The 23,865-nt window shown below is 46.2% G+C and overlaps 1 protein-coding gene across 1 annotated transcript in view; it reads right to left on the reverse strand.

Moving 5' to 3' along the window:
- Positions 1-386: 386 nt before the first annotated feature.
- The window catches only part of LOC119383249 (myosin light chain kinase family member 4), a 55,156-nt gene continuing 31,677 nt past the window's right edge, over positions 387-23,865 (reverse strand). The window contains exons 6-10 of the mRNA XM_049413087.1: positions 17,005-17,185; positions 9,480-9,640; positions 4,765-4,917; positions 3,373-3,499; positions 387-1,039 (exon numbers count right to left, since the gene is read on the reverse strand). Coding sequence (XP_049269044.1) covers positions 857-1,039; positions 3,373-3,499; positions 4,765-4,917; positions 9,480-9,640; positions 17,005-17,185 — 805 coding nt within the window. The 3' untranslated portion in view covers positions 387-856. The remainder of the gene's footprint in view (positions 1,040-3,372; positions 3,500-4,764; positions 4,918-9,479; positions 9,641-17,004; positions 17,186-23,865) is intronic.

The raw sequence follows: 23,865 nt of genomic DNA on the forward strand, positions 1-23,865 counted from the left end.
AATCCATTATGTGGTGGAAGGGCAGGGCAATCGGTAGGGCACCGTAAGAACCGTGTAGCTTCACCCGGCCACCCTCGTACATACATACTTAAAGTATGTCCAGTCTGATCTTGTTCTGTTGTCCGGCAGACCTACCAGAGGTCATTCACCAGAGGAAGGCGTCTGAAAACGGTTTCTTGGAATGGACGAAGCTCGTAGGTGCAATGAGCACTGATGAACTAAAAACAGTTTATGCTGATTGAGGAAGAGGAAATATTCATGATACCATGTAGGCAATGTACTTCATTACAAAAGCACTCGGTATTTATGCGACAAATGAGACGCAGCAATAGTAGCAATGTGTACAATAAGGAAAAAACTATCTCTCGGATGTTCTCTAGTAATATCCGAAATATAAGTGGATATATTTAGGGTTTCAATGCAAACACCCGTCTGCAGCATTTATTTCGTCTTCAATAAAGCTTACAGTCATAAATATAGCAAGAAATATCCGGACAAAAATAAAATGTTGTACTTCCTGGAGAATCTCATCGGCTTTATGCACATGGATAAAATTTGGTCAAGCTCTGAGGAACTGTTCAATTTCACGGCCCGAGCACAATCACAGAAGACGAGGTTATTAGAATGTGGTAAGTAGGGAAAGGTGAGCAAACGACAACAAGAGTTAATGATGCATGCAACAGGGCACGTTTAGTACTTAAGGACAGTGTTACACATCGAGTGATTCACAGTTAAAAAGGAAATGGCAAGAAGAGGGCAAACACTGGCGGGACACAAAGTTCGGTGCTTGGGAAGATTGAGAAGGGCCTGTGTTCTTCTAGAAGCCCTGTGCGGCGTAGGATATATTGATGGGCACTCAGTTATCGGCGGCAGCCACATCTTCTTCTACGGTGGTTGGTGCCGTGTCGGAAGGCGGCGGCGAGATCGGCGCGTCTTCCTCGCAGGCGAGCAGGACGGACGCTTCGTCACCGTGGGCTGCTGGTCGCTGGCCGCTCATGTTTGTCATGCGGCTAAGCGCTTTTAGCGCGTTGCCGCTTTTCTGCGAAAGGCAATGTTGCACCCGAGTCAACAGAGATTGAGCTTTTAAAAATGTACAGTTGTTCACTCCGTCGTGAAAAAAGACTGCCTTGCATTCGAAGTTGCTATGCGAACGTGCTTGTCATAGGCGTGCAAACGGGGGAGTGAGGCGGCTGCCACCCCCTCTAATCACCCAAGAGGGGGGGGCGGCGCAAAGTCTGCCCCTACCTTTACTCAGTCGGTACCGCCATTGTTTAAAGAACAGGGTTATGGCCACGCAGGTTTTTGACGATAATGGAGGCCGAAGTCCTCTGATGTTGCATTCCAAGAACAATTGACGACCCATCTTTACTCCCGGAAAGCCAGGGACCAAAGGCAGGCCGTTGTGAGAAGCACTCGATCGCTTCATTTTCATTTTTTAATACATTTTGAAGCATGTTGTCTTTTAGACTCGACCAACGAGGGGCGGGGGGCACTACGATGAACATCACCCCCCCCCCCCCCCCCAATAATAGGGAACCTTGCGCACGCCTATGCTGCTTGGATTACGACACGTTTGAGCATACGAAGGACGACAAAGAGTTCACGGGACAACAGAGACAAGGAAGGCCTAGGGCTAATCTCCACTATAAGGCTTCTATTTATTCTGCCTTCGCTGATTATGAATGACCCCAAAACCTACATGCAAACAGGTGGGACTGCGGTGCAATGAATGTAATTATTTCGACAGTATAATGGGATTATACTGTTAATGGGACAGTATAATGGGAGTAGTATGAGTAGGGATTAACAAAACTGACGGTCGGGCGACAAATGCTGTACAGAACACCATCTAGTGTGGACTGATCTCGAGCGCTACACTCGAAGAGTGTTTTACACGAATATAAACCGATCTTCGTGTGCAGCAAAGTGGTGTGGTAGCACCGTTTTCTCATTAAAATGCTACAGTGTAGAGTCAGGTACACCAAGGCGCAAAAATCGGAACATTGCTAGAAAGGCAACTAAACGACACCGTGTGGGTATAGTACGGGTATCAGATGGCTCGCATTCTCCGAGATCAGTAGTTGTCGATGCATCGACAGAGGAAAAGCTTGTGCTCATGTCCTTCTAGCGATGACATTCCGGCCTGTGGCTGCGAGACTCCCCTGTCTTTCGTAAGAATGTGCAGTGCACGGAAAATTGGCTACATCTCGACACGGTGTAAAGAGAGCCAGGATTCACGAGAACGCATATGCGCAAGAACGGCTCGCAAGAACGAGAAAAGAACGACGACAGACGGCAATCGGTTGTTTAGTATAACAAAGTTCGTGGATATCGCACCACTCTGTCACATACGCCTACTTGCTCCGCAGTAGTATATGCGTCCAGTATATGAAACAGCGCTTGCTGTCTTCTATAGCAGGCACGTAGGCAGGGGGGGGGGGGGGGGGGCAGGCCGCCACCCCCCCGATATTCGTCAGCCTTCTATATTCCCGGGCAACTTTTTTTAGGGGCGAAGCTCCTTAGGGTGTGGGTCGTTCCGTCCTCTGTAGTAGTATGTAGCCACCTCGGCCGATCGGCAACGGGCGAGCGCCAATCGGTAACGGCGCGAGGACCCTGCCGTACGAGAGTTAAATCACACTAAAAGACATACTTTGCGGGCGATATACTCTAGTGGGCTTTCAACTTTTCGTCTTAATGTACATGATAAAGAAATTAGTTCTACGAAAAACGCAAAGCACACCTTGAACAAGATGTTTGGTTTTGGTACGCTAAATGGGACCATGAGGCTATGCGAAGCCGGAGCACTTGCACGATCGCGTTCCGTTGGCTTTCGTTGGGCATGCTACCGACCTCGCGTCGTGGAACGCGAAGAGGAACGCTACGCGCGTCGTGTCTTCCCTCTAGCCTTGCCGTTAATCTCACAGGGCGAGCGGGGAACGCGGTCGCTCTTGGCGCGCTTTCTCTTTCGCCGGGAGCGGACACTTTCCTTGCATTTCACCGATCACAAAGCGGTGATAATGAAGGGACCACGTAAACCAACAGTATATTGTAAAGTTTGGTGTTTGATATATACATGGTGTTTCACACTCTTTATATGATGTACTGGGCGAATTTCACCGTAGAGTTTCACGGTTTACCGATGATTCCCTCCGGAGCTTCGCCCCACTCATCATCATTCACGCCGTGGATATGCTGTGTTTTTTTTTTTTTTGCCATGGAAAGACTTTCTTTCGAACAATCAGGCCTTGCCCCCCTCCCCCGGAATAATCCCTGGCTACGTGCCTGTTCTATAGAGTAGAGTATCATTCACTTCACGGTATAGACTCGGGAGCGTTACGATACAAACACATGATAAAAAGCAAATGACCGCACCAGCCACTTCCTGCGGACTACGAACTTCTTGAGCTTGTCCGTGGGCAGCGGCAACGAGCTGGCGCCGCGCTTGGGCACTACACACAGCCACTCGTGTTCCAAGCACTGTTCCGCAGACATTCGTTTCCTGGAAAGAATGACATTTTCAAAGGATGGCAGCCGAACATGGAAGTTAAAAATGTAAACCGATGTTCTTGAAACCGAATCACATGGTGCACCTCAGCTGTATCACTTGCCGAATCAAATCATACGTATACGTAATTTAAATTCACCAGTAGATATTTTAAATCAGTGACATTAGCTCGCACTCTTTTCCGTGTTAGAAAAGAATGCATCCTATGTATTAAGTCGCGCCAGAAGCGAATAGCGCGTATTCAATCGCAAACGGTTCAAGAATTCAAGAAAAAGGATAAATTAATTTCTCTCTACTTAGATGCAGGGAAGTTTACCATATATCGCTATCTAGAGTGCGACACAAGAAAAACGTATGAAAACACCGACAAGGCAGCCGCTGTTCCATTCATACAACAGAATGCTAGACATGATGAACATTGTCAACACAGCCTGTTCCTCTGGTGATGAGTGAACACTCGTATTGACAGAGTGGTTCGAAAGGGTTCGGAGAAACAATACGTGAGAGCGAATATATTCGCGAAGGTAGCCGGCCAAATATGAGCGGCTCTTACGAACAAAAAGCCTTGTAAATTTGGTCCCTGGAAGCATACTTCATTCGAACGCTACGTATACAAAGCAGCAGCTGTGGCCCCTAGTGCTGCATATGGATTGCTTAGAACTGCGTAGCGAAAGCGCTTAAGACTGCCTATTCTGGTAAATTCTTGCACGGGAAACGCCATACCCAACAATTTAACGTTTAACTCTAGACTGCAGCGCCTAATCAGTGAGCATGAACTCTTGAAGAACAAAGCTCAGAGAAACTGGAGTGAAAGTGTTGCTTCCTACAACTCATTTGAAGTATGCACACCGGGCGCTGCTCGAGGTGCAAAGTGGCAGCTTACTCATTAAAGTTCTCCTAGCTACAGAGCAACGAGGGCGCGAAATTTCAACGAACTTCCATTAATTTTGCCCCCGACTCTTCACTTCTCGATTAACGTGCATAAACTTTTTGAAAACAATGCCGTTTAAAATTCTATGGACCCAAAGGAATAGACTTGTTTACGTTTGTCTACATGACCCTTCACACACTTTCAATAGCGATACGAACGCTCTGGAAAAGGGCTATATGATCTACAAAATGTCTACAGAAAATCTGAGCAAAATGCTTTTTTTTACAAGAGGGCATTACTCCGATTTAAGCTGCTGTCCTGTAAAATTAAGTAAGCTGTTCCAGCAAAAATGAATGCACGCGTTTGCATACGGTTGGGCAACACATGCCTGGGGTTCTTCACGATGAGTTGGCACATAAAGTCCTTGGCCACAGAGGAGATGGTCTCGAAGACTGGGTCATCGAAGTCGAAGTCCACCCTGACGATGTTGTTGAAGGTATCCGTATCCGAGTCGCCCATGAACGGTGACAACCCGGAAAGTCTGCAGGACAAGGGAGGGTTTTCACGCGACAGCCGACGGGGGCGGCGCGCGCGTCACGCGCCCCACAATATCTGGGTAATGCTGCTGTCGCTGAGCAGATGGGATCGTAACGACACCACGGCGATTTAGTGCGCCGCTTTACGACGAAGAAAATGAAGGTCGGCGGCGAAATGCCAGACAGGGACGACGCTTCTGAAGCGCGGCCCTGGTTTACGGCGCCACGAAATGAACGTTGATATAAGGCTGCCCGAAGCGAACGAAGCGCCGGAGCAGCTGCTCACAGAACGTTGAGCTCGAGGAAGCCACAAATAAATAAATAAATAAATAAATAAATAAATAAATAAATAAATAAATAAATAAATAAATAAATAAATAAATAAATAAATAAATAAATAAATAAATAAATAAATAAATAAATAAATCTCGTTTCAAGGCTAGAAGTCAGCGTTTGGCAATACAAGCTTCAAACAAAAATGCAGAGTACGTATTTCAGTTCCTAGCTACATTCTCAGGCCACGATGATAGCTTAAGCTTTCGAGAGCTCTTCGTAACCCGAAACTTGCACGCATTGACAAGATATTGTCAAGCAAAGCATTCCCGAGGTGTGACACTAACACGCTCTCTCTTTCCGGAGGCCTGACTTATTCTGAGTGCCCTTTACTTATCAATCTGGTTCAGGAACTTTAGACAAACAGGATGATTTTCTAACGTTCAGGATTAGACATAGAACGTTTTCTAAATGCCAAAGACTACGCTCACAGCTCCGTGAATCGCTACACCACTCTCACCACGGCTCGATAGACACAGCAGTAAAAGCTTCATGTATTGCAGTATATAACATTGAAACATGTTATTTGTTAAAGGTTAGAACTTGTCGCGCGATCTAAGGGAATTGCGAGCTGTGTAGCGAGTGCCACTACTACGTCCCATTATTGCATGGCTGCGGCAAATGAAGACGAAATTTCTTCTTCTGACATAGGTTCACTAATGACACCTCTTACGTCAATAATGAGCAAAGAGCCCAAAATTCGCTTTGGTCCACGATCACCAGACATTTCAGAATCCTATTCTCAGGACTATGCGGCGTTCGCTTAACGAACATCAGCCGAAAAGGTGACCACCACGCCAAAATCTCTTGAAGGATACGGACAAATGGTACAAAACTGAAACTAATAACCGCGACTGATAGGCGTCTGGGTCACGACAAACCAGCAAAAACCGGCGCGACAACAGATGGTGCTGAGCAAAAATGGCGAAGGCCAGAGCGTTGGGCGCACTTTATGAACACGCCGCCGATAATATTGGATGTTCTTCGAATAATGCTAACGTACCGAACATGGGCGGTAAGAAGATATACCGCAATGGATGACTTTAGACTGATTTTCGCAAATTAGCGTAATGTAACTCCCATATAAATTTTTGGAAATCTTCAGCGTTCTCTGAATTTTACATTCATTATAATGAGGTCATCTAGCCAGCATTCAATGCCGTTACCTTGTACTAAAGGACATAACGCAATGGCCATCCACCGCGACGGACGTACTACAGTGCCAAGTCAGGTGAAAACGGAAGAAATACGTTTACGAGTGTAGCATGACACACGGTCAAAGCTTGTGGTGTTTGTACACTACAGTAATAGAAGTTACAATGGCCATGGGTAGCCAAATACACGGACAGCACTGCTGGGCCGATAATTGAAAACTGGACGCTGATTATTAGCTACGCCTTCCTCCCGCCTACAAAATACAAGTCAAAGCCGCATATATCAAACTCGCAAAAAAGGGAAATTAGTTCGATGTATCGTATAATTCGATATAGAACTTTTAATAAATTTGCCGTATTTTTGGTGCGCAAGTTGGCTTCGCTGCACTGTATAAAAATAATGCGAGGAAGGCGGCTTCACGCCAATACGCGGGGAATTTTTTGCTGTTCTTGTTTTTATTTTTTGCTGTTTGTAGTTGAGGATGCGGGCTGTATGCAATGAAGGGTTCTAAGCAAGGAAATACGGTATCGATGTAAACAGCGCATCTTATAAAAAATAGCTTTTTACTTTCTAAGTGCACATATCGGCGCGGAATGTGCGACCTCCGATCGTGTGTGGTTTTTTCGAGAAGCGAAAGAGTGGCGAGACTACGAGGAATCATGCGAGGAAGCACGTGATGGCAAGCGGTCGCTTCTGTTCACTCCGCACTCTCTCTCCCCTAAATGCATGCAGGAAATCTCCCTTTCACGAGATAAAGCCAACCTCATGTGAGAGAAAGCCAGCTTCTTGGAGCGTTTCGCGCTGCCCGATGTTTGACATATGAAGTTTCCCAGCTATTTTTGTTCGACATTCTCCGTAAATTCTCCTATGCATTAACGTTGAAGCATTGTTGTGTTCGAAAGTAGTTTGGTATAAAGGATAATTCGATTTACCCGAGTTCGATATAGTCGGGTTTGACTCTACAACCGTACGAAACGCAGCGCATGGAATGAGTAGCCCCACTTCGACGGCTCATTAGTAAGACATAAGGTTAGAATATTATGACCCAAAACTGCCAAGCCCTAGCATTCCGAAGAAGGCATTAGGACAAATTGAGGAAGATAACTATGCGAATGAGCATAGGCTCTGAAAACTGCAACTGCTGTTAGAGTGTGCTTCAAACGTTGGGTGATAAATATAACGTGCACAGTGATCTGCATCGTAGCCTTTGCAGCCGTGGATTTCTTTGTCTCTGATGGTTACAACGGACAAGTGAAAACACTGGACGACTTTCAGTATTGCGACGCACGACTGCTACATAAATTTGAAAGACGGCGGTGCGTCCAAGCAGCGACGGCTATTCATCGTTGAATATGCACGAGAAATAGGCACACGAGAGTTCAATAGTGCACAATAATAATAATTATTGGGGTTTAACGTCCCAAAACCACGATATGATTATGAGAGACGCCGTAATGGAGGGCCCCGGAAATTTTGACTACCTGGAGTTCTTTAACGTGCACCTAAATCTATGTACACGGGCCTCAAGCATTTTCGCCTCCATCGAAAATGCAGCCGCCGCGGCAGGGATTCGATCCCGCGAGATAGCGCACACGTAATTGTGGTTTCGCACACCACTATTACAAAGCGGAAGCAACGTAAAATTTATTGACAAACAGCTTTACACATATTTGACAAGCACCGCGAGCATGACAGCTCCAGTTACGCAGAGTAGCAGCGATGTCCCGTGTTCATACCACACAGCCCCACAAAGTTCTTGACCCCGCAGCGTCACTGAAGAGAACATCCGAGTCATTGCGAAGTATATTCAGTGGGGTCACATAAACAGTGCCACGTCATTGGCGTAGCGGCTTGGCGTGGCTGAACGACAGTATGAGGCCAAGCAACCGACCATGCCTTGCTAAACCCGCTCATCGTAACCTCGTTCCAGATTTAATGTCAAGGCAAAATCTCCATCTGGGGAAGAACCAGTTCCCTGCCCCCTTCCTTCTTCAGATACGATAGGACTCAGCGACAACTGTATTAATTGGCCCACTTGACCTAGTTTGCTCTTCCCAGATCATCCGACCTGCAATTGATTATTTTCTTTGCTTCGCTTCTCTGCAACGATAGCATGGTGTACTCGAGTTTCTGGAGCAACATGAGCCCAATTAGCAAACGTCGTAGTCCGCGTACGCCCACAGCGACGTGTTGCCTGTGTGCACACCAATTTTCACGCGTCCTGGCGTGCTAGGTAGTCTTAAGCTTAAGCTGGCTACAGGCATTTAGGAGTCACCGAAATTTCAGATTTTTTTGTTTACGCGTTATGATACCGCGACCACCCTTCGTTATAAGTGCAAGAAAACACGGTAGCGAAGAATACCGGGGGCGTCCCATGTAACTCGTGTCAAAGTTTCAAAGTATACAAGTACCAGGTAGCTGTCACAGAACCAAGGCAATAGTGTTTACCGTCGCTTGGAGCAGGTCAAAATTTGGTAGTTCGCCTAATTTCATAGTTAACATTAATTAAGCAGCTTCATAAATATTAAACTTAGAGCAAATGTGTAAATGAAGAAATCGCGATCCCGATCCAGCTTTATGCCGCTATAAACATTCTTGCCAAGCCTGAAAGGAGTACGCGAAAAGCACGCCAGCGGCTAACCTCGCGCAGCACCGCTTCTATAACAACTTAATAAGGTGATTATCACAAGGTTGTCTCTCTCTCTCTCTCTCTCTCTCTCTCTCTATATATATATATATATATATATATATATATATATATATATATATATATATATATATATATATATATATATATATATATATATATATATATATATATATGCGCCTTCGGTACTAATGGTTACGACTCTGAATCAATATGTATAATAATGCGAACGTGGCCTGCTAAACAGTATTATAGGTTCGTCATGCCCTTTTGATGTAACGTATGCTGACGTTATCCATCAAACTCTTATAATATCAAACGCTCCACCGAGGAAGCTATTTTTGGTGCCAGGGGACAATTCGTGAGCGTCGTCCTTTTACATATTGCTCATTAGGGAGAAAGTGAAGAAATAAAGATAGAGAAAGCACTCACAGGACGTAGCAGATGACGCCGATGCTCCACATGTCGGTGGCTGGGCTGACCGGCTCGTAGCTGACGACCTCGGGGGCCACGAACTCTGGCGTTCCAAACATCACGCGAAGGCTAGAGTTCGGCTCGTACAGCTGTGCCAGGCCGAAGTCGATCAGCTTGATCTGCACAGACCAGGGGCGTAGGCAGAAATTTTTTTCGGGGGGGGGGGGGCACCTCCTTGATCTGTAGAGGCGGCCGGGCAGGCAGATGTGGTCGAGTGTCATTTTCTGCTCTGTATGCTATGGCAAAAAAAAAAATTCGGAAGGGGGGGGGCACGGGCCCGGTGTGCCCCCCCCCCCCCCCCCCCCCCCCCCCGGCTACGCCACTGGCACAGACGTCACGGCTGCCTGCCTCAAAAGCGACCAGCGCTCAAGCGCACTTTGTTAACGCGAGGACGTAAGCAACATCAAAGCAAGTAGTACCCGGGCATCTTTCAGGCGAAAGCCTTAGATGCCTCAGTAAACGCGAAAATTGACCGTCGGCGTCGGCGGCGTCAACACGTGTGATGCAAAAAATCATCGTCACGTGATGACGTCACCATATGACGTTACCTTGGCTTCACTATCACGCCAATTACGTGACGTCACATGATGGCGCCATTACTTGAAATCGTCGCTTGGTCAAAGGCGGGAGGCATTGCAAAACCAGGTGAGGTACAGAAAGCTTCCAATGGCTCCGATCTTGGAGGGAGTGTAAAACCACGAAAGCTTTCGGAGGGGGTGGGGTTGGATCGGTACATTGACTGAGAAGGAAAAGACAAAAGATCGCTTTCGCCTTCGAATCGTCCTCGGCGATTGCATAAGGGGCCCTGTGAGAATTGAAGTCTATGACAATCATATTTATGAACCTGAGAGCCCAGCGAACGAATCGAATAATGAAGTGACAACGAATTCTACAGGTGACCTTGCTGCATAATTTTTTAAACCTCCGCAGGAAAAATAAAAATTTCCTCTTGCCAATTCAAAACCAAGGCGCATGTTTTCCGGGGGAATGGAAATAAGTAGCTAGATGCTGTATACACATTACACTAACACGCTCAAGTGCGTGCGTACATACGCACGCGCACCCTGCACGAATCGTCGATTGACCACTAGAAAATAGAAGGTACTGGCTCAGGGCTAACAAAAATAATGCTCCAAAAAGGAGGACTGAACAAGTGTAGACAGGACGCAAGTGCTCATTTTCTTTCAACTTAAAACTTTAATGACAGGCCGGGTTTACACGCACTTAACGGCGCATGCGCCCTCAAGGCCAAACGCTCATGTTAAGCAATCGTGGTCTGAGTTGTGGACTACTGCAGTTGCGCAAGACAGCAGCTTGCAAAAGAAGGTGAACTTGTAAGGCACAAGACTATGCTTGTGCCTTGCGTTAATGTAGTAGTCCCCCTCACGTGCGGCTTAGTGTACATACATCACGGCGTTGCTTTAACGCGCTCCTTAGGAATCATGAAGATACTCTGAAAGGCCCTGCATTGTCACCACACTTGGCAATTCGTTGACTGGATTGCGAGAGCACAGCGCAACTCGCTAGAACAAGAAGTTTATTCCCCCACAAAGACACATTGACTCGTGAAACTTAAGAGGTCCACGAAATACAAAAAGCATGGCCAGGTTGTGTCAGTCAACCATCAGTAGTCTTTCATTATAAAGACGTTTATTTTTTAGATAATGATAATGTGAGATTATTGAGCAGGGGCTGTGTGGGATTTTTCGTAGCGACACCCCCTCCCTATTCAGTTCCTCTTGTTTGTGATTGCTCTGACCACCATTGCTTAACATGAGTGTTGTTGTCTTGAGGGCGCATACGCCGTTTATTAAAGTGTGTGCGTGCGTGCGTGTGCTTGTGTGTGTGTGTAAGACCCGGTCTTTCGCTAAAAATTTTCAGCTGTAACAAAATGAGCACTTTTGTCATGTCTGTTCTTTCTCAGTCCTCGTTTTCGGTGCACTTTTTTTTAGCCATGAATGCTAGAGTATTAGAAGCCTTTGCTAATGCTTGTTGGTTGGCTAGTTGGTTTTGGTGCATATTGAAACAAAAGACAGCGCGGGAAGACCGGAACAGAAGGTGACACACACAGCGCACGTGTGTGTAACCTTCCGTTTCTGTCTTCTCGCGCTGTTTATCATTTCAATATGAGAAGGCCGTTCAACAACATGAAAAGATAGAATAAATAGAAAATATGGCCGGCAACTTCAGAGAGACATAAACTTAATGTCTATTAAAGAAAACTGAACAGCGCAATCCACAAAGGGCACAACGAAATGACGGCTCGCAAATGAACTGAACATCGGAAACAGTGTGTACCGATTTCACGTCTGTCCTTGAGTTGCGACAAAGCTGGTTGAAATATAAGTATGGAATGCATATTTACTAGCCATTCTTGCAGGCTGCATAGGTTGCGTGAATTGCAATACGCCGAAGTCTTTATAAATGATTCTATTCTTGCAGCAATAGGAGTAGTGGCCGTTCATCCGAAAGACGAAAGCAGAAGCGTAACTCGAGCAAAAAAAAATAAAAAATCTGAAAGACCCGCAATACCTTCTGCATGGGACAAAGCAAGCATAAACTCAGCGAGTAGAATCGTAAGCAACAAAAGCTAACCATGAAATGCGAGCACGCAGACGCTGTAGCTTAAATGTTGTGAAATATTAAGATTCAGCCCTTAGTTTTCAGACAGTTCGCAGCGTCTAAAAATATGAGGAAAATTACAGCAACTATAGGCAGCATTCTTTAAAAATACGTTTGAATTTACACAGTTGTGATTTTCTTCAAACATTTCAGTTACAATCAGCTATCCACGTGGGCTCTTGACTGTATACAGCCGCTATACCTCGCTGCTCTTTGAAACGCCCTATACAAGCCAGCATTAATTTAAACTCTACTGAACCGTGACATAACCACAATAGAAAAGCTTTAGAACCTTCGTTTCGAAAGAGCATCGTGGTTTAATCTCATTTCTGGCAATGACTGGTTCGCTTGAGAGATCATGCAATTCTTCAAGAATTTACGCCAGCACTCAGAACCCAAAAGAATCAAGATTTTTCTTTTCAGTTGTTCTGCGACGTTCACCACTTAACCATGCACCACTACAGGAAAGACTGGGTGGTTAAGGAAACGTGTTTTAAAGGATAACCTATCTCTCTTTCGAAATATTTGAACGCCTCGATCATTGCATTTTTTTCGCTATTGCTAGCTATTCTTCACTGAACTGATTTAGTAGAGCTGCCATCCTTTTATTTTCCGGATCCCAGGAGAACGGTGTCCTAATTTCTAAGAAACCCATTTCTTTGTTTATATCAATCGTCTGTTGTTCACCCGTTGTCATAACCTTTAATCTTAGTTATGTTTAAGATAAGACAAATATTGGTTCCCTATTTTACTTATGGAAAGTATATTTTTAAGTCTCTCACAATATCCTTCCTGCCGCTAAAGTAGAGCCGTCCGCATACCATAAGTTGGTTACCTTTGTTCCTTCAATTTTCACTCCCACATGACAGTCTTTAAAATCACAGTTTCTGAGGACATATTCTGTGCATAAGTTAAAAAAAAAATCTGGAGAAAGAATACGATCTTAGTTAACATCTTTTTTGGACCTTAGCCCAGTCTGCGCTACCAATATTTGTTTTAACAAGCGCTTCTTGTCCCGTGCAAGAGCTTCTGTTCTTTGTAGAATGATGAGGTGTTCACGCGAAGGTCATTAACACACCTTCGGAAGGGTTGTAGTGCATCACTTCCACAGGTGAGCATCAAATCGCGCTGCCTCAAGATTAGATCATCATATATGCTCGCGGTCTCAATACATTGACCAGTGCGCCGCTACGATCTGTAAGGCCCTTATGGTTCGCAATACGATATTCATATCTCGGCGAATGTGCGTGGCGTTGCGACCACTTTCATGATCCGCTGGATGTCACAAATGGGGCGGTGTAAAAATTTCTGAAAGTTGGGTCTTCCCGCAAAATCATGCATATAAGTGGCCATCCTGAGTTTGGGGCGTGATGCGTGGTGACACTGTTATTATGGAGCACAGCACCGAACACGTCATTCCGAGTCGAAAATGAGGAGAGAAGCGTGAAAATTGCCACTCTAACTTGGCGGCAAAGGCATACAGACGTAGCACACTTCGTATAAGTGCCACACTTCGTAGCTAATGCACACAGATATTCAGTGGATTTCACGAGAAAGAAGCGTCTCTTGCGGGCATAAATTATGCTTAAAGCGAATCTGAACAAAAATATGAAAAAAAAAATTGAGGGAAGCCTCGAAATCAGACTCGCAAGACGTGATTGTTCCGACACACGGTGTTTATATATCACATATTTTTTAAACAGATGGGTGTGTTTTTGGAGCGTGGCGAGCGCACGGCGGATGCACCGCGCGCCAACGACCGTGACGTCATGCGTGCCGGTGGCGGCCGCAGCAGCAACGAGGCGGGCAGACGGCGCTCTCCGCGGCGGCGGCAGCAGCGCCGCGACGTCACCGGTCTCCCGTGCTGCCATTGGCTGCGGCTAGACGACGGTGTGAGCGCCGGACGTGCGTGACAGCCGGGAGCACGGTTGTCACGCCGGCTTCCGACTCAGACAACGTCACTCTTAGTGCATACGGTGCGGCCGCTATAGGCGGGATAGTTCTTGAAAAACGCGTTAAATTCGTCATTTTCCGCTAGTTTTCGCCTGAAAATAAGGCTGAGTCAACCAATTTCAGCACACAAGCTTTCATTTGAGCTAAAAATCTCGTCGGCTAAAGCTTTGTTCAGTATCCCTTTAAAGGGGCCCTGGACCACTTTTTCAAGTAATCGTCGAATGACCTCAGTATCTCAGTTTATTGCCTCGTTAATCGATTGCCGTAAAAATTTGTCTAATCCGCAAAGAACGAGCGGAATTGCAGGGATTTGTCGCACGCTTTAAGCGCTTTCTCTCTTTTCTCTCGTCCCGACGAGCGCGCTGGAAGTTACACAGGGAGGGATGGCACGGGGGATAGAAGTTACGTCAGCGCGCGTCATGACCTTGAGCGCGCGTGATAAAACGTGATGGCTCTCTCCAGTTGTGATTCCTGTGCGCGCGAGTGTGGCTACTGTGTAATGTCAGCAGGCTATGGAGCGCGGCGTCGGCAGCTCCGAAGATAGCACAGGCTCTGTTGAAGAGAGGGCGCCTCAGAAAATGTAAAACTTCGCGCTCCGCTTCTGAACCCTCCTTGCGGCACACGACTGCAAGGTTTGGCTGACCTGTTCGTAGCAATGTCTGCTTTCCGCAGGATGCGTTTTCTCACCAAGCCCGAGGGGTGGTTCATGACCCTTCAATACGTTTTATTATACTGCGGTGGCGGTGCGGTTGGTGGTGATAGCGTGAAGCATAGAGCCGGATGTAGAGCTCCTATCCAGACATCGCTGACATATTTAGCGCTAAATAATAAGGTAGCGTGTTCTAAAGTGTAAGCTGTTCAGTGACTGCATAGCATACGTTAGGAAGATGAAGACCCGTATTCACAAACGCTCCTCGACTCGGCCCTCCACCTCGACTCCGTGGAGTTGAGGAAAATGCTTCTCCTCAACTCGAGGGGCGAGGGACATTCAAGGATGTCCCTCAACCTTTTCTCTGACAAGGAGCCCTTCACGAAGGCGTCCTCCACCTCAACGCACTTGAGGGACGCACGGAGAAGAGAATATGCAAATTATGCTGTCTAAAGCATGCCTTGAGCCTCAAGACAAGAATGTTTCTTTTTATTTTCCGTTCTAAACAACTGTTGCACGTTTTTTTGAGTCGGTGGTACAGCGGAGGAGATGTTATCGTGTGTTGCGGCGACTGAGCTCCTGACGTTGTTGTGTCTGGCAACATAACAGCCTAGTATGCGATCGAGCGGTAGCAGGTTACGATATTACTGCTTTACACGCATCGAAGATCCCAACACGTGTACGTGCCGCCTGCATATTATTCTGCAGGCAATGGGATCAGTAATTGCTCGCCCGAGACGACCATTTGGAAAGGGGACACACGCAGTGTGCTCTTATTTTAGTTCTCGCACAGAAATATTCCGCTGTCAGGTGGCAAACAAGTATAAAATGGTGTAAAACAGCAGACCACAACAACTGAATCTTACCTTGATCTGCTCAACTTATATTTCACGGCATAGATTCCATCGCACTGAAAATGTGATGGAATGATTGCTTCGCAGACGAACGAAATGTAGCAGACGACCAAATGTTGCAGACGACCGCATTTCTCTGCGAGCGCCGTCTGTTTGTAAATGAGTCGTTCGCACCTGTAGTTCATTTTGGTTAGTTTTAACAGCAACAAACGAGAAAAGTCTTAATTTACTCGACGTAGTTATTATAATACAAAAGTTTATTTTAACTAGCCACTTCCTTGGGTGCTCGATGCTGTGCAAGGGCACTTGTGTATGACAGACGACACAACAGTCGGCTCGTTGGTGCGCACTGCACGCGCGGTTGTCCATGTTGTCCGCGCACTGCACACGCGGTTGTCCTCGGTTGTCCGTGCTCGACTTGAGCGGGAGAGATGTCAGGAGACTTGCTACGGTGCTCTTCGTAAAGGGAAACCTTGAGAGAAACTCCGTGTCCCTGTACTCTTCTAAAGGGTTCAAGCGATCCCTTAACCAGTGCCTAGGCTCACAATTCGTGGCGTCTGACTCGCTTGCAAGTTCGTCGGACACATCATGAACATGAAAAGCGAATTCCAAAAAGCAGTCAAGTTACGGTACGTCTGCCATGTTTGCCTGCAAACTGTTCTGAGGAGCGCTCAAGGGAGCTTCTGACCTACCTCGAGATTCTCGAGGAGCACACTGAGGATTCTCTCCATTCGAGAAGCGTTTCGAGTCGAGAGTGATTTCTGCAACGCGAGACAGTCCTCAAGGATTCCTTGAAGTCGAGTTTCGAGTCGAGGAGCGTTTGTGAATACGGGCCATATATTTGCTATCGTCGTCTATTTGTATAGGTTTCACCCCATTTTATTTCTTGTTTTGTGCATGTTTAAACTAAATTTCCTAAACAAGTCTGAAAAGAAGACTGAATCAACATGGTTACAGTGTAAAGAAGCAACTGTCGCCAAGCGTTGTTCCTCATGAGGCCATGAGATTGACTGGTGGACCGCACTCATAAATGACGATGGGTGCAACCTTTCAGCGCGCCATCGTCTTCAATATTTGTACACCCAGACAATCTCGCGTATGCTAAACCGTGGTTAGCCGTAACCTATAGCTTGAATAGGCGCACAGCTCACCTGCGGCATCTTTAGACAGAAAAGGTTGGTAAATATTTACTTTGTACCAATGAGAACGAAGCACTTGTATAGAGACAGAGCCGAAATGAGCCTTCCGCAGTGTTTGATCTTTTGTTGTTTTAGATTGCTAACATTTTATGCGAACGTTGCCGCTCTTTTTTTTTTCTTTACAATTATGTGCCATATTCGTGTCGCATATAGGGCCGAGCGCTTCGTCGAAACCCCCAGGCTCAAGCGCATGCGCCGCTACGCACCTTGTGTCCAACTTGGCTCTGGCAGAGGATGTTCTCAGGCTTGAGGTCGAGGTGGATGACGTGTCTGCTGTGCATGTAGGACATGCCCGCGCAGATCTGCCTCAGGAACAAGACGCAGTCCCATTCCGTGAGCACGAAGTCGTCGGCTATAACCCGCTCGAAGAGCTCTCCACCGGACACGCTGCAGGGAAAGGAACGCGGAAACCGCCAGCGCAACGTTTCTCCAGCCTTCGTGCCATATTATTTTATACTTTGACTAAATGGTAAACCTAACGATGTCTCGTTTTGCGGTAATATGCCTAGTGATCGGATGATTTCCAAACCAATACCTTGAATACCTGCACTTATTTACGTTGGTCTGGAATAAGACTTAAGGCATAAATACGCTATATTACTTACCTACGCCAAAATACGTACTTATTAGAACAGTAACATTGAAACCGCCTGCTCTCCCGAAGCAATGTTAGCGTTAAACGCATCATCTGGTGAGAGAGAGAGAGAGAGAGAGAGAGAGAGAATAACTGAAGGAGAAGGTTTTCGCCAGACGATATGACACCTTCAAGCCGATTTTAAGTCACAACGATAAAAGAAAACAGGGAAATGGAAGGATGCCATAATGGTCACCTTTTACACATCTTGTTTCTATGTACACCACGAAAAGTAAGAAATGCCAAGCTATACGTATTTTATGTGTACGTGCAAGAGTGGAGTAAGAAGACCGCATCTCTTTTTCCTAGCAAGTTATGCCTTGAATATAGCGTATAATTTATTCGGTGAGCCTATTTTTAAAGGCGTTCGATAATTTGATATGGTGTTCCTCGACACAGGATGGAAACATTGTCATACAGCAGGCAAATGTATTATAAGCAAGCTGTAGCACATTATATACTGTGAAGTGCGAGGCAAAACTCAATTGTGCTCTCACGTGACTACACCGTGGTTATCAAAGACGAGGTAAATTGCTTTCCAGGTGCCTAATTTTCTGTAAAAGGTGTGGCGCGATAATCCGATCGCCCAAATGGAGCCGTTCTTCTGTGTATAAGAACGCTACGAAGCGCCTGTTTAATGAAACGACCAAGACTATGCGACTAGCGAACTTGCGTCTCAAAACGCAGCCAATGAAATTAAATTGTCGCCTCTTGAAACGACTTTAAGGGAGCGCAAAAGGTGAAAGAAAAACTTACACTCCACAACATAGACCAGTTCATTTGCCGTCCTCCGTGAAGCAACAAATTGATGCAGCGCATTATGCAGTCGCCAAGTGCAGAAGGACACCCCCCTCCCCCCACCCCCTGAGTTCTACTTTAATCAAATTTTCGAAACGTAGGACTAGGAGTATAAATGTGAATAGAAGAGACGAAGTCAGGCCTAACAATATTTTGGAAGCCTTGCTGAAATGTCCGGTACAACGACAGCCAAAGGCAATAAGGTTGATTGCTGCCGATTGTGAAATGCGCAAAAGGCGTCCAGTACCATTTTACAGCGACACTTGTTAAAGAAACTGAGCAGGTGTCGCCATGAACTCTTGCAGTAGCTTGATAAAAAATTATGCTATCATGCCACTAACAAAATTAGTAAAAAAAGTTTACAAAAGAATAATGTTAGGAGGTACATTGGCCAGCATGAAACCTATGGAATATTCCAGAAATAGTAGTCGGAGCCAACAGCGCGACTTGAGGATATATTTTTCTGCTTTTGCTGAAGTAAGCTGAGCTAACAGTGTAGCCTCATAAGCTGTAGAATCAATTAATGAAAAATGAATAAATAACTGACTTAATGAATGAATGAATTCATTAAGCGACACTGGTGTTGCGGAATGGCTAGGGCTATGAAGCACGCTGAGGGTGTCAGATTAACTTTGACCAAATGGGCTCTCATAACGTGTACCCTTTCCGCGGTACAGACTTTCTGCCACATACGCCTAAGGGTGTCCCGGCCGGGAATCGATTCCACGACTTCCAGCTCAGTAGTATAAGCTCATATATCTACTGATTAATCATGGCGGTATAGCTTTTCTTTAACGCCAAGGGCTCACCCCACCTGCTTCAGCGCCTTTGTCTATATATTTCTAAATTGTTTTACAGCGAAAATCCTTGTGCAACTAAGCTCTTCCACGTGGCGCTTCGTGGAACACGCCTATGCAGAACGTAGACGCAAAACATAACTTCGGTTCTGTTCATAAGCGGAGCCATTCGACAAAGGTGCGCCGTTCAATTAAACTGTAACCCAGAAGGCGTGTTTGGCGGGAAAGCAATCTGAGGCTATGACAAAGATCGCGAGGAGGTTAAAAAGTCATGTTGTACATGACATGCGTGTCATGATTTTCATGTTAACTCGTGTTTTTATGTTCGTCACACAGTCACGTCACAAAGATACCAATTTTGGTGTATATAATCTAGCGAAACCGCCGCCAGCGCCCCATGAGCGTGGCACGTAAGTCATGCTGTACATGACATGCGTGTCATGATTGTCATGTTAACTCGTGTTTTATGTTCGTCACACAGTCACGTCGCGCAATACCAATTTCGTGGTAGATCAAGCTAGCGAAACGGCCGCCAGCGCTCCATGAGCGTGGCACGTAAGTCATGCTGTACATGACATGCGTGTCATGATTTTCATGTTAACTCGAGTTATTTATGTTCGTTACACAGTCACGTCACAAGATACCAATTTTGGTGTATATAAATCTAGCGAACCGGCGCCAGCGCCCCATGAGCGTGGCACGTAAGTCATGCTGTATATGACATGCGTGTCATGATTGTCATGTTACCTCGTGTTTTTATGTTCGTCACACAGTCACGTCGCGCAATACCAATTTCGTGGTAGATCAAGCTAGCGAAACGGCCGCCAGCGCTCCATGAACGTGGCACGTAAGTCATGCTGTACATGACATGCGTGTCATGATTTTCATGTTAACTCGTGTTATTTATGTTCGTTACGCAGTCACGTCACAAGATACCAATTTTGGTGTATATAAATCTAGCGAAACCGCCGCCAGCGCTCCATGAGCGTGGCACGTGAGTCATGCTGTACATGACATGCGTGTCATGATATTCATGTTAACTCGAGTTTTTATGTTCGTCATACAGTCACGTCGCGCAATACCAATTTCGGGGTAGATCAAGCTAGCGAAACTGCCGCCAGCGGCCCATGAGCGTGCCACGTAAGTCATGCTGTACATGACATGCGTGTCATGATTTTCATGTTATCTCGTGTTATTTATGTTCGTTACACGGTCACGCCGCAAGATACCAATTTTGGTGTATATAAAGCTAGCGAAACGGCCGCCAGCGCACCATGAGCGTGGCACGTAAGTCATGCTGTGCATGACATGCGTGTCACGATTTTCATGTTAACTCATGTTATTTATGTTCGTCACACAGTCACGTCGCAAGATACCATGCGTCGGTGCAGTAGTATCGTTATCTCCCATCTCTCTGCCTTATTCGCCATACTCGCTCTCTAGCCTTTTACGCCACGCAAGCCGCAATGAAGTGAATTCATTTACACACATTAGAAGACAACAGTCGATCGCGTTATCGTTGGTCAGTTATGGATATCAGTCGCTTCAAGTCCATACCTTTCACATCCCTTGCTAGAGTGTAGCTATATAGGAGCCTATAAAGCCAATACAGAGACCCAGCATGAAAAAGTTGGCCCACATGATGGGCGTCGGCAAGGGGTTGTAAAAAGGGCCCTTGACCCCCACCCTCCTCTCCCCCCCAAAAAACAGCACTTGCCCCTCTCTCCCCCACCGCGATGCAACACGGTCCCCTCCCCCCCCCCCCCCCTCCGAGACAAAATCCTTCCCCGACGCCCATACATGCAATGTTCAACTCCTGAACCTTCTAACGAAATTTTAAATAATCATTCCCCGATAAACCGCTTCGTAATTACAAATGCAGTTTGAGAATTTTCATAGATTCCAGAGAAGATATACGAACCTGAAGGCGAATTTCGCCCATCGCTCTATTGGACAGCTGTTGTGAGCATGTTCCCCTGTGCAGAGTAGCAGGCTAGAGCGCACTAGCTCAGGCCGACCTCTCTGCCTTCAAATGAATTATCTCTCTCTCTCTGTTGTGTGCATGTTAGGACCCGAATGTCTATCAGTGTATATTCAGGAAGGATTTCTCACCCCTCAGGGTGGATAAATTTGGGCGAGTTGGTTTTGACTCGTGACGTGAAAAGCCTGTCTGAATGCGGGAAGGTTTACATAGGGCAAACCTGAAGTTGACTCAGCATATGTCTGCGGGAGCACGCAGATCTTTGGTTGGCAGGCCGTTCACGCACCTGGCCTTGCACTACAAGGAGTGTAAGGAGGGCAGCTGTAAGCCTCCTTTTGGGCAAACAACGGTAACAGGGGCGTAGCCAAGGGGGGGGGGGGGTTGGGGGGGTTCAAACCCCCCCCGAAATTTTTCAGTTTTGCTTGCGTATATAGGCACGCACACATACAAACGCACGCACGAACATACATAAAGTATGGTTGAACCCCCCCCGAAAAAAATTTCTGGCTACGCCCCTGAACGGTAATGTACCGGCACAAGAGCAAGACACTGAGCGAGACACTGGAAGCGTTCTATACCGGCCGGGTAGTTGAATAAAGCACCCTTCACTTACTCTACAGGAAGCTCAGGTTGCTTTCCTCGGAGGACACATGAAGTGATTATGCAGAGTGTCCCTTGGTTTTTGTCATTTTTGTCTACATGTTTGGGTTATCGGGATTTACTGTTTTATAAATAAGTAGGGGTGTGCGAATATCAAATTTTTCGAATACGAGTCGAATACGAATATCCACCTTCGAATATCGAATCGAATATCGAATATCAAAGGAAAAATGCCTTCACAGTAACAATATTTTATTTAACATGTAGCTATTTGCAAAAAAAAAAAAAAAAAAAAAACAGCCTGACTGGCAACACAACATGCACTGCTATCTCCAGTACACAATGTCCAGGCTAGCACAATGCACATCACAACACAAGCAAATATCACGGCACAATGAAAGTAATGACTACATGTCATCATGAAGAAATATGAGTTGCTCCACATGGTCAGGCAGCAGGCGCTCCCTTGTAACAGAGACAACCCACCCCCTGCCACTGAAAAGTCACGCTCGCTTGGAACAGAAGTGGCTGGTATAGGGAGTTACACGGGGCAAAGGTTTGCCAGACTGGGGTATCTGAAGGTGCCTACAGTCCGCCACCAGTCACGTGGGTCACTTTCTTCAGAAGTGGTCCCGCATAGTGAACGAGTGGTAGTGCGGCACGTTACGGCCGCATAATATTGAAAATGTACGGTTACATGATCGGCATTGATCGCCAACAGCGCTGCCCGTCGGAGATGCACCAGCAATAAATCATACGTATTGCGGCGCTCGTCGCAGGCAGATATCGTACCTCCGTGTACTTACGATGTTTATCGCTCCTCTCGGCAACGTTTTTAGCGATACGAACGCAGCAGAAATGTGGAAGACGAGTTATTTTATGCATGATAATCGAATCGCATATTCGAATTTTTCGAATATTCGAAGTTATCGAATATTCGAAACTTTTCGAATACACGATTTTCGAATCGAATACGAATATTTCGAATGTAATATTCGACGAATATTCGAAACTTTCGAATATTCGCACACCTCTATAAATAAGTGTTTTTATGAATAAAACATGTCACTTGCTAGCAGCGTCGTCGCGTGTTTTCTATTCTGTGTTGTCTTTTCGCTCCTTTTCCCGTCAACGGTCAAGGTTTAGCCGCATCGATGGCATCACTGCAGTGCAGATTTTGCGAGATGTGGCGCCGAACACGCGGCATTCTGAGAAGCGCTGCTTTATACTTCCGAGGTTGCGTAGCCGATGCGTCTAGACAATATTCTGCACCGGATGTCTCAACTTTCGGGCCACTAAACCACGCGTGTTTAAATGTAAAATGAATAAAACCGCCATACAATCTGAATGCAGCCATCATAAAATGTGAGAAAAGAGCCATTAAGGTTCACTGCCTTTTGTCTCAGAAACATCGGCTACTGCGTCGGTCTACATAAGCAATCGTGATACAGACAATGACCAAAGACTGCGCCGTAGCACGTTAGACAGGGGCGGCGTCAACAAAGCAATCATCGGGCCGAGTAGCTGCTGCGTCTAACGTGTTGCGCAAGTTCTCGCATGCAATGAAAAGCAGGGAACGCCCTGCCGAAGCGACCGAGGTAGAAAAGAGCTAGTGAGTTGCGATAACACAGCTAATGCTGGAGGCACGTAGTCATCATTCGCAATTTTTTGAAACTGCAACACGATACTTTTTTTGCATCAGGCCTTTGCGCAGTCGCCGTGTTGCTGAGGGCTCCGAGCCCAGCGTCGCGGTTGTTTCAATCTGAGCAGTTTGAAAATTTGTCTTCGGGAAATAGGAGGAAAAAGAACTAAACAGAACAGAAAAACAGACGGAACGAAAGGCGCGAATGTGACGCAAGAAAAAAAAAAAGTTGTGGGTGCGATTTACATTAAGCTGTTCACTCGACCGCGGTGCCTCTTACAGATAGCGCGTTGCTCTCAGTTTCTCGTGAGATAACATTGGTTACTGCTTTTGCTTTGCCGAAACTTGGGAAGAGAAATCTTGTTTAGGAGATGCAGACTTTCTTAGAGGTTGCGAGTCATGCGTTCGCAGATGATACAAAATTATAACAAAACAACAACAACAAAATAAAGAACGCAAGGCTCTGCTGCTTCAATTTCTTATCCCGCGACACGACGCGCTGTATATAAGCTGCTTCGCACTTGCCTGACCGATTACCGTAAACAGTTGGAGTTACGGATGGGTAACTCTACACCGTCTGCGGGGGAGAAACTAGATACCGTGAAAGGCCACTGC

Source organism: Rhipicephalus sanguineus, chromosome 1 (assembly GCF_013339695.2).
Source record: "Rhipicephalus sanguineus isolate Rsan-2018 chromosome 1, BIME_Rsan_1.4, whole genome shotgun sequence".
NCBI lineage: Eukaryota > Metazoa > Arthropoda > Arachnida > Ixodida > Ixodidae > Rhipicephalus > Rhipicephalus sanguineus.